The sequence below is a fragment of the Ochlerotatus camptorhynchus genome, unplaced genomic scaffold (genome assembly GCF_037179485.1).
Source record: "Ochlerotatus camptorhynchus isolate MF236.1 unplaced genomic scaffold, CSIRO-AGI_Acam_v1.1 ptg000316l, whole genome shotgun sequence".
In the NCBI taxonomy this organism is placed as follows: domain Eukaryota; kingdom Metazoa; phylum Arthropoda; class Insecta; order Diptera; family Culicidae; genus Ochlerotatus; species Ochlerotatus camptorhynchus.
This window is the reverse complement of record NW_027040804.1, coordinates 4,702,251-4,712,864: the sequence shown is the minus strand read 5'-3', so window position 1 is coordinate 4,712,864 and position 10,614 is coordinate 4,702,251. Positions and strand designations below refer to the sequence as shown.

Genomic DNA, 10,614 nt, shown 5'->3' with positions numbered 1-10,614 from the left:
CAATGTTCGGAAGCATTGTTATCGATGCGTAGCCATATTTATGATCGATTGGTGGTAAAATTATTGAAATTAAACCAGGAGCAGCTGAGTTATTAACGTTCAAAATCTTTCATAATTTGTTACATGCTCCATTTTCGGTTTTCACAAAGTGTACCCCCATATAGAAATCAAAGACGTAGTCCTACGTCAAAAAAGAAAACCTGCGGTGGATTCAACTGCGTTTTTCTCAGCTGCATGAGTTGGCTAGTGGGACTAACATGCGGTTATGGGCAGTAAAAGTGACGGGATAAAGCAAAAAATATATTACTAAAGAGTTTCAAAAGTTCTTAACAGGGAATGTCATCGAAAATGATTCACGAGCCTGGATGGTTAAATGTATGAAGCCATTTACTTAATATCCATTACTACAGTATTCGAGTACAACTTCCGCTTAACATTGTGTTTGCGTATGTATTGGTAAGAAGAGATAGCATAATGTGTTGCGTTTAGCTTTTTTTCATTTGGGTTACATTAGAGATATTCTTTGTCTATGTGTATTTCCGTATTGAATGTTTAACTGGTTGTTACCTACGGATGCTTACTGGGTTGACAGTAGCGTGAGTTGTTAAATAACACCATTTGGTCAGCATTTTTATGTTTGGGTGTATATTTTGTTGTATTTGCTGGAAAATAATGCCTACTTAAAACCTAGTTTCGAATAAATGTGTAAAGTCGTGTTCCAATTACTAAGTATGTTACGAATTGTATGCTTTTGTTCCTGGTTCAGATGCTACCTGACTGTGTGTTCGAGTTTAATTATAACTAATTATGTTATACTATATACGTGTATAATGTTCACATAAACCTGTTACAGGGTTCCTATAGTATTAACCAACAACAACTTGTTAGATTACAATTACAGATAAGATCGGTTGAGATTCCCATTAAGCAGATCACCGCACTTTAGTGATGATTAAATGTGGTGTTGTCGAGAAGTTTTATTTTGTTTACTTCACACTGGAGTGAGTAGGAGTAAGCTATGCTTTTAACTTTTCCAATAGAAGTTTGGAAAGGCAGGTTATTGAATAATTTAAATTAAATCTCGAAAGAAAGCGAAAAGTAACAGCTAGCTCATCAAGACGATAACAATATAATACATCTGATTGCGATAAAATATCATAAAATTTCATTTTATTTCGATAAACTAACATTTAAAAACAACAACTTCGGATAGATTTTTTTCTCGTCACAGGGTTATATTTCTAAAAATGTTTTAGAGATTTAAATCAGAAATTAAAACAATTCCACACGAATATTTACAACATCTCAAACGAAAGAATTTATCATGCACACATAGCGTTAAGCAGAGGATATATGCATACAGTTTTTACATAAAATATACAAAAGTAAAGTTCATAAACTGACTAGTAACAAAATGTGATGTAAATTAAAAGGAGGTTTGATACCATAAGAGTTAGACCATATATGTTTAAGAACTGTTGTTTACGCACACTCAAAAGTCGCAGATTTTTACCGCGTTGCTTTTGGGTGTACAAGAGTATCAGTAAAAGACGTTTGATTTAAAAATTCATTCTAAAAATCACGGTGCACATACATCAAGAGGCTATTATGCCTTTTGTATAAATTGTTTTAATTTGAATCGATTTACCATATTGCAGTCTTGGGTATTTGTTATTTGTTAGGGTATAACCTACTGTTATTCAGTTATCTTTAGCTATGTTATAGATTTTATCGTTTTTGAAACGAGGAAATTAAAAACTACGTTGAAAAAGAACCGAGAAGGAAAAAGATAAGTAAGAAAAAAGCACAAAACATAATGCGATAACTTTTTCGCTGGCAGAGACTACTGTATTCGTAGGTGCCTAGATTGAATCGCTCTTCAATAAAAAGGACTCGTGATTTAACTGAAACTAAGTTATGCGAGGTAAGTTCCAATTTGAAATTTTCCGAGCTGTCGCCCCAAAATTCCGTATCTAAGTTTTTTTTTTTTATATAAATCTCCAATCAAATTTGATTGCATGTGATCAATTATAAGGTTATTTTTTTTTCAATTTCTACGTCGTACAACATCTAAATAATTGAGATTCTAGATATAGCGCCTGCTGCTAATAACAATAACACGTGTTTCCAGTGATTGTGTGGTTGGGTTTGTTTATACAATAAATACAGAATCGGGGCTTTGTCAGGATTGGCAGATTGCTGACAAATTCCTGAGGCGTGGAGCCGAAAGAGAAGATGCCAACACAAATCGATTTCCTAATTGTTTGGAAAATGTTTGAATTGTTCTATGCTCACTTTTTCCAGTGTGGGGTTTGGCAAACTCTACGGAGCCGAATGAAACTTCCGGAAAAAGTGAGATTTGAAAATTAGTTCGTACATTTCCCATCTTGTCCAGACTTCCGGACTGAATTTGTGCAATTTGATTCCGCAAATTTTCCTATGTTTGGTGGGGGGTAAATTTTCAGCTACAATGTTTTCTACCTACTTGTTGCAAACCCATTTCCTAGTTGTAAGTCCTTTTTTGATCCTATTTGAAAAATTCCATCAACAACTATTTTTGTGCGTTGTTCTGTGAATGTATGTTTGAAAGGGGGCATCCAAAAATCACGTCAAAAATTACCTCTTCTAAGCGGGGTGCCTTAAGCGGTACTAGAGTTGTTAGGTGCCCCGCTGATGGCACTGAACAAGGCAAGACTGTGGCGATGAGCGTTGTTGTTGCTGTCGTCCAGAGGATAAATGAATTCCCCCAGTAGATCGCTGAGTGCTGAACACAGATTTTCGTAATTCTCCTTCAGTGCGCTGTGGTACTCCCGCTGGTCGGACGAGATGACATTGGCGTTGATCTGCAGGGCCGTGAAGCAAATCCGAATGAACTCACTGTAATTGTAGGATTTCGTTTAGTAACTAGTTTCGGATTACAGTAAATAAGAGCCATCCTACCGGAAGATATCCTTCAAATCTTCCACCTTGTCCGAGGCGTACTTGAAGCATTGCTTGGGATCAAGGAAAGCGGAAGCATATGCCAACGGGCCGGCATTGACTGTCACGGCTACACTACCCTGAAGCCGCAATTGAAGCTTCTTCAGATCGATCGGCCCCAGAACGACTTCTTCCAGTTCGGCCACCTTGGCCTGCATCTCATCAATCGCCACCTCGATCGGACTCAGCTCCAATGTCTGTCGCTCCTTGACCGGAACGCGCTTCAGCACATACGGGAAGCTGTATTGAGCTAGAATAGGAAAATCCAGACGTTGTTCAGACATTCAGTTAGAATTTCCCTTGAATCAACACTTACTGGTTAGAATAGTTCTTCGCTTCCACTGATCCTCCACCGCGCCACGTGCTCCACCGTTCGGAGTGAATGGTGTTTCGTACATAAACGTATCCACGTCGTGGTTCTGTTCGAACTCCGTTTGCCGTATTTCCAGCTCATCCTTACAGAAGAACGGTATCACGTGCGTTACCTGGATGTAGGCCATCTTTGGGTCCAACGAAGTTACGTCGACCTGTCCGGAGAAGTAAGTTAAAGTTCAAATTTTCGATTAAATTAATTGCAATCCGAATCATACCGGCGACGAGTCCATAATCATCTTCACGTTGTCGCTGCCGAACTTGTCCCGGTACTGTTTGTGTAGCCGCTCGGAAATTTCGCTCAACGAGGTCACCTTCGGCTTCTTGTACACGTACTCCACTGCGTTCTCCTCCTCGAAGTAGGCCTGGAAAGGTGAAAACTGATTACTGAACAGTCATGGCACTCTAGAATGTTTTGTTTTTGTATCAGAGCAGAGCAATTCCAGGTCAAATAGTGAAAAAAAAATAAATTGTACCTCTCAGCATTCCATGAAACTTAGAACAATTCAATGTCGACATTTCATAGGAGCGTAATTATCGTCGATTTCTCGCAAATAAAAGCTCACCCCTCCATATTAACAATGCTAGCTGGTAGAGAAAACATTCATCAACCTGCTGGTGTCATTAATTTTCATAAGTGAGGTTTTATTCACGATAAATTGACGGCTGAAGTCATTGTTTACAAATGTAATTACGCCCCTTTGAAATGATGGCAGTGAATTTTTCACTAGAAACAATGAACCAAGTTTGATCTATGGTAAGCGTGACTGCTTTCTCACCCCTATGGGTTTGAGTTCAATCCCAGCCGAGAGAGGTGGGATTTTTTCTGAGGCATAAAAATCTCTGGTCACGTCTTCCTTCGGAAGGGAAGTAAAGTTGTTGGTCCCGGCCCATTTGTGGGTGCGATATCCTATGCAGGTGTGCAAGCGGCCTTTCCTGCACATTCGATTGCCGTCAATGGATGGTAATCGATGTCCGTCGGTCGTCAGCACTAGATTGCGGAACAGAGACCGACGTGAAATAAACGAAAGAAAAAGAAAAAACAAGAAGTTTGTGCAGGAATTCGGCCATTTTGACTGACGCCTATTTATTTTTTTTTCCAAATTCAGCATATTCGATATTTTTCACGAGTTGGTCAACTTTGAAGTGTCCATTGTCTATTGGTTCCATGCTAATCGATGCACCCCTCGAAACATAGGAAAATCAAAGAACCCCTCATTTTATCCGTCAAACTTTCATAGCGAATCAAACATTTCGTAGTACTAGAATTTCGACTAGAATGGAATACGTTAATCGTTTGCTTGGGGCCAATAGGCTAGTAGTAAGTAGTAAGCAAATTTAAAATCGTTAGTTTCCACCGGTTGGTAGTACGTTTTTTTTTTATATTTTCACTTAAAATTACAAAACAAAAAATTACCGTGTATATTTTTCCCAGCATTAATTGACTTTACAAAACAGCTTTGTTTCAGGCGTAATTTTGATCACAAATTACGTTTTAGTGCTACAATTTATTGAAAAATGTCAAAGACGCCATTTTGAAAAAACACATGATCCAAAATGGCCGAATTGTTGCAAAAATGTGGATGTCCAATAACACATAATTTTGCAAAGTTCAATGCAGGTCGAGTCTTAAATTTTTATCTTATTTGGCCTAGAACTGGTCCCATTTCAACTTCTGAATACATACTTTACAAACTACACCTGACAAACGAAAAGTCTCTTCCATACAAACAACAATCCACCTACCTGTCCGTAGTAGATCACCCGGTAGAACCGCCCGAGCAGGCGCTTCCCGCTCTTGTTGAACTCGATCACCCGGTTGTACGACTGCATCAGATGTTCGTAGCACTGTGCCAGCCCCGGATAGTCCCGGCGGCCCTCCAGAATCGGCACAATCAGCCGGTACAGCTCCCCGAGGCACTCGTGCCGTTCGGCTCGATCCAAACACTCGGCACATTCCTTCAGCTGGTCCAGCAGCAGCTGTTCCGTGTACTGCGAATCCGACGCACCACTGTCCAGCTTCAGGCCCTTCTCGTCCCGCGGAATGTTCCGGGAGATCTTGAAAAATGACTCCGCCCCGAATGCCACCGAGCAGCAACCCTTCAGCTTCAGGTACTCGGAAATCAACGCCGCGATGTGCAGATAGCAGCACGCGGCTTCCGAGATGTTTCCGTTCTGCTCGTGATTGCGGGCCATCGTCACCAGCCACGTGTGCCGCAGCTCCGGCGTCGATGCGTACGAATTTGCCAGCGAGTGCTGCAGCTCCAGCAACCGTTCCGGATCCATGTGATGAGCTTGCATCTGAGCTGTGGCCATCAGGACGGTCCGTACTCGCCGGGTTAGATCTTTGACCTCCATAGGGAATCCGGTTCCCTTCATCGCCTTATCACTTGTTGCATAGCTGTTGATGATCGAGAGCGATTCCTGGAAGCGGGCGTTGTTCAACCCGATCACGTTACCGATCATCTGCGACACGGAGATGATCACCTGCAGGTGAACTCTGGTTAGTCCTTTTCGACCGCTGAACTCGAAGTTGCTTCGCATTAGAAGGTAGAGAACAGCGCAAGCTTCCTGCCGTAGACTGGAAAGTCGGCTGTCGCAGCACTTGAGCAACTCGTAGACCAGCTGTCCGCATAGAATGGCGTTTCCCTTGAATAGAGCTTGCGAGAAGTTGTTAATGAAAGCGCGAAGCGCTGCAAAGACATGCTTCGAAAGGGATTCCGACTGTCCCAGTTGTAAAAACCGCAGGTAGACTCGGGCGATCTTCGGTAGAACGGAACTCTCCAGCATCGAGTCCCGAAATTGTATCGAGTAGAGTCCCATGCAGTCGAGGATGATCAAGCCGATCTCCGTCGCCAGGTTCGATTCGTAGAGCGCCCGATGAAGGCGCATCGTTTCTTCGACTAGATTCTCCCGGGTTTGCGGATGATTGAGCGTTCCGGAATCGAAGGAGCCAGCCGATTCGCTACTTGGTGGCATCATCCTCGCCGGAAGGGTACTGGCCTTGGCGGATTTTGACGCTCGGGTATCTTTGCCGGCTTCATGCTGGATTTGAATGTTCTTTTTGCCAACATACCGGAAGTAGAGCAAACTGAGGTCCAGAGCCGTGAAGAATTGAACGGTTTCGCTTTCTGTGCAATTATGCCACCAGGCGAGCATGTGATCCGGCGAGAGATGCTTGACTACAAATAGAAAGCTTATCAGCAGATCTTTGGTTTCCGTGGGGGTAAACTTGTCCGTTCTTTGGATAATGGTGGGTTGCGTTACGCTGATGGATCTGGCATGGCTAGGCCTGGTAGAGCCATTAGTTTCGCTTGAGTTGTTGCGTATCACGACGGTACCGTCCTGTGATAGCGTTGAGCATTCGGAGTTTAAGGATGTGGTGGAATGACCATTCGACAGGGATATCTGGCCAGCGATCGCCGCCAGGAAGCTTGTGTCCTTCAGATGAAGCGATGACCGTATAGGACTGGGACAGTCGAAGTGCATCGTTACCCGATTGCTTCGGGACTTGGGGGTGCTAGTTTGAGATGTTACGGTCTGTGGAGCGGTCGCCGGAGTAGACTCCCGAGCGAATACGTAGCTGCTGCTACAGGACATTCTGTTGGTTCCGATAGAGTCATGCTTCTTCTTGTCCAGCCCGTCCGGGATGCGATTCAGATTTTCCAGAACTATGCCCAGCCAGGGAACGTACAGCAAAGCTATTCGACTGTGTTGTCCTTTGTTTTGGTACCGATTGTCCAAGTCGTGCTTGGCTAGGAGATCTTTCAGTATCGTCAATCCGAGTCTCCGAATGTGGCTGATTTCGTTGAGTGAACTTTTTACCTCTTGCAGTAGCATCCCGGCCAGAAAGTGCTGTCTGCAGAAGTCTTCGGAAAGGCAGAACTGCTGCAGCAAGTCCGGCGGGCGATTGTTTGGACTCAGTAGGAATGGTAGATTCAGTGGAATGTAGTGTTCGTGGGAGCAAATCTCACGGATGAAAGCAAACTTGTACTCTTGTAGGACGCGAGAATCCCCGGGGCACCAGCGATCCATGTAGAGTCGGATCAAGCGGAACACGAAGCCACGATCCATGAAGGTGAGGCAACGTTTCACAAATACGGACATACTTTGGTTAAGCGTGTCGGTTTCCATCGGAAGATCCTTGTGTCGGGAGTTCAGGTAAGGTAGGAGAACACTAAACAGAGACTCTATTCGGGTGGAAAATTCTTTCGGGAAACGTTCACTTCGTTGCATCTTGATGCGTCCCGTGCTCAGAAGGAATTGACCCATGCTTTTGATGATGATGTCGAAGAAGATTCCGGAGTATTTCATGAACTTATTGACGAGTAGGAAGTCCGTATTGTTCTGATGGAGAAGGGTCGGCAGATGACGGCAGAGTTCACCATGGACAGTGCTGACTTGCTGGGAAGTTGGAGAGCAACCGTTGACCGGGAATGCCTCGATCCGGAAGACGTACCTGACGTAGGACAGGAGCAGTTCTTTTCGTTTGGCTTCTTCGGAGATCATGTGGAACGTGTTTACGAGCAGCCGAATGACGTTGAGGCCGATTTCATCGCTCTGGGTGGCAACAAGCAGGCTGAACAGTTGATTCAAGATCGTCGGTAGGAAGGTGATCAACGAGTTGATCTGGATAGCGTGGGCAGCTTTCAATATCTTGCAGCTTTCGGATTCTGCTGGAAGGGCCGCAGTTTTGGGCTGATCGAGCAGGCGTTCGGCATGCAGGAATAGATTGTGCAGGTGCTGGTCCGTGGTGAGGACGGTTGAGTCTAGTCGGAAGGTGATCGTGAAGATTTGCCGCTGGTTGTCGATCCATTGGATTTCCGGACCGGAGTTCTGCTGGGGGGATGGAAGTTTTGTAGCGTGTGGCCATTTGAGGGCAGCAAGATGACACGAAATAGAAGGAGATACGGAAGCTAGGTTAGATTCACTACTGGTTAATGGTAATGTTCTAAGAGTGTATTAGTCAGTTAGATACTTCGAACGATTTGGATGGTAGGCTGCGATGATGGTCATGCACTGAAAAAAGAAGAAGGGCATGAAACATGAAACTTACCCCCTTTCCAAGACCAAGAGGCTGAATCGAAAGGTACCCTGCAGGCAGGGAAGCCGCCACCGGTAGACACTGTTCTTCGATGTTCAGTTTCCCTTTGGTGAGCAGTGGCAGCCAGGCGTAGCCAACAGGAGATTCGGCAGCGGTCGATACGAGATCCTTCTTTTTGGCAATGTTGCACGATACGTGGAAGAACGAAAACAGCAGATGGTGTTGAGCGGTTATCCGAAGGGGAAGCCTGAGTTTGATTTCCTCGTACCACGTGGGACTAGTGTTGTGATGCAGAACGGGACAGGACATCTGGGAAACGAGCATCGGTTGACCGGGTCGGCCGTAGATGCACTGAAATGGAATTTGAGTTATCAACCTGTCATGAGAATACATCTTAGCACACCTACCTCGATAGACCTAGCCTCAGTGGTGTCACTGTCACGCAGCTCGACCAGTACGGCAATGTTGCGAGCCCTGGAAAAGATCTTCTGGCTGTCGTAGTTCAATTGCAACGGATAAACGTACAAGTGATTCACGAAGGTTGCATACGGATTCAAATGCTGATCGGAACCACGGTTTTCAAATTCGGTTACTTCCAGGGTAGGGTCAACACTTGGTGGAGACGGGAATGGTTTCAATGGGACCAGGGTAGTTGTTAGGCAATCTAGTTTAAAACGCCTCCGTTATATACAGAACCCAACATTTACAAACGCATATTTCAGAACTTACTTGGTGGGAGCTCATTCAAAGCCTCGATGTAGATCTTCAACGATCCCGGGATTACGGTGAGTTTGCTGAACTTATCCGGCCTCCTGTACTCCATCAGCAGCTTCAGCAGTTCATCGTCCTTCAACTTGGTACCCTCCTGTCGATAGATCGCCGGGAAGTCAAACGAAGTGTCCAGCTCATTGCTGTACAACCGGAAGAGCGGCCTTGCCGCCCACGCAAACGGCATCCGATAGTGACCACACTTATGCGCGTACTGCCTTACGGTCTTCTGGAGCTTGCACAGCAATTTGACATCCTTCGAGGCTTTCAAGTACGGTTCCGCCGAGGGATTGATGGCCCCTTGCAGGATCTTATCGATCTTCACCACCACGAAGATGTCCGGGTTGGGCGAGGTAACGCTGAAAATTGCTTGCTTCGCACGTGCTGTCCATTCCTTCGTCACATCCGGATGCAGATCGTCACTGGTGTCGCAGCGGGTCTTGGAGTGCCGCAGCGTGCCGTTGCCATTCTGGTGGGCTTTGCTGGTTGGCTTTGGAGAGGTACACTGGGGCTTATCCGCTTCCCAGCTGGCGTTGAGCATGTCCCGTACGTGATCTTTGTTCAGGTCGAAGTAGAAGCTTTCGGTCAGTTTGCGACAGTTCTTTGCGTCGTACAGTGCCACACTGGAGAGGTATGGTTCGAGCTGCAAGTGAAGAAAGCGTATTGTTTGTTTAAGGGGTGTTTACACTTATGCTATTTCACTAGCGCTAATGAGATAGCTGCTAGCAAAAAAGCTCACTAGCATAATGTAAACAGGGCATCAGCGTCTACCAGCATGAAATTTCAGGAGCTACTGAAATTCGTGCTAGTTGGCGAGTACACTAGCGCGAGTAAATCCGCACAGATGTATCTTCTTTCCTTTATTTAACGCGAGGGGGACGACTCTATCTACGCTCCAGGAAATATTGTGTTTTGCTGTGGCTAGCTGCGCGTACGCTGAGTAGATAGAAAGAAGATTTATCACGATTTTGAAGATTTCCTGCAAAAAGATGAAGCGCGATACTTGCGAGAAATGAAAGAAGATTTATTCGCTAGTGTGAGATTTATTGAGCATCTAAATTTGAGATTTAGATGTATCGCCCCCTCGATTTAACGTCGGTCTCTGTTCCGCAATCTAGTGCCAATCACTGACGGACATCGATTGCCATCCATTGACGGCAATCGAATGTGCAGGAAGGACCTGCGTAGGATATCGCACCCATTCATCAACACACATGTTCCGGGACCAACGGCTTTACTTCCCTTCCGAAGGAAGACGTGACCAGAGATTTTTATGCCTCAGAAAAATCCCACCGACCTCGGCTGAGATTGAACCCAGACACATTGGGGTGAGAAAGCAGTCACGCTTACCACTACACCACCGGCGCCGGCTAGCGCACAGATGTGAACACCCCATTAAGATTTGTTCGTAGAAACAGTAAAAACAGGGGATTATCGTCAGTTCAGACATT

General features: G+C 45.0%; 1 protein-coding gene across 2 annotated transcripts in view; it reads right to left on the bottom strand.

Moving 5' to 3' along the window:
• Positions 1-411: 411 nt before the first annotated feature.
• Ziz (dedicator of cytokinesis protein Ziz) overlaps positions 412-10,614 on the bottom strand; it is a 319,014-nt gene continuing 308,811 nt past the window's right edge. Inside the window, exons 5-12 of one of the 2 annotated variants that reach the window (XM_065229540.1) lie at positions 9,125-9,806; positions 8,803-9,059; positions 8,408-8,746; positions 5,098-8,190; positions 3,570-3,716; positions 3,296-3,506; positions 2,941-3,229; positions 412-2,877 (exon numbers count right to left, since the gene is read on the bottom strand). In XM_065229540.1, the coding sequence (XP_065085612.1) occupies positions 2,640-2,877; positions 2,941-3,229; positions 3,296-3,506; positions 3,570-3,716; positions 5,098-8,190; positions 8,408-8,746; positions 8,803-9,059; positions 9,125-9,806 (5,256 nt within the window). In that variant the 3' untranslated portion in view covers positions 412-2,639. The remainder of the gene's footprint in view (positions 2,878-2,940; positions 3,230-3,295; positions 3,507-3,569; positions 3,717-5,097; positions 8,191-8,407; positions 8,747-8,802; positions 9,060-9,124; positions 9,807-10,614) is intronic. The other variant, XM_065229541.1, reaches the window with a different exon arrangement.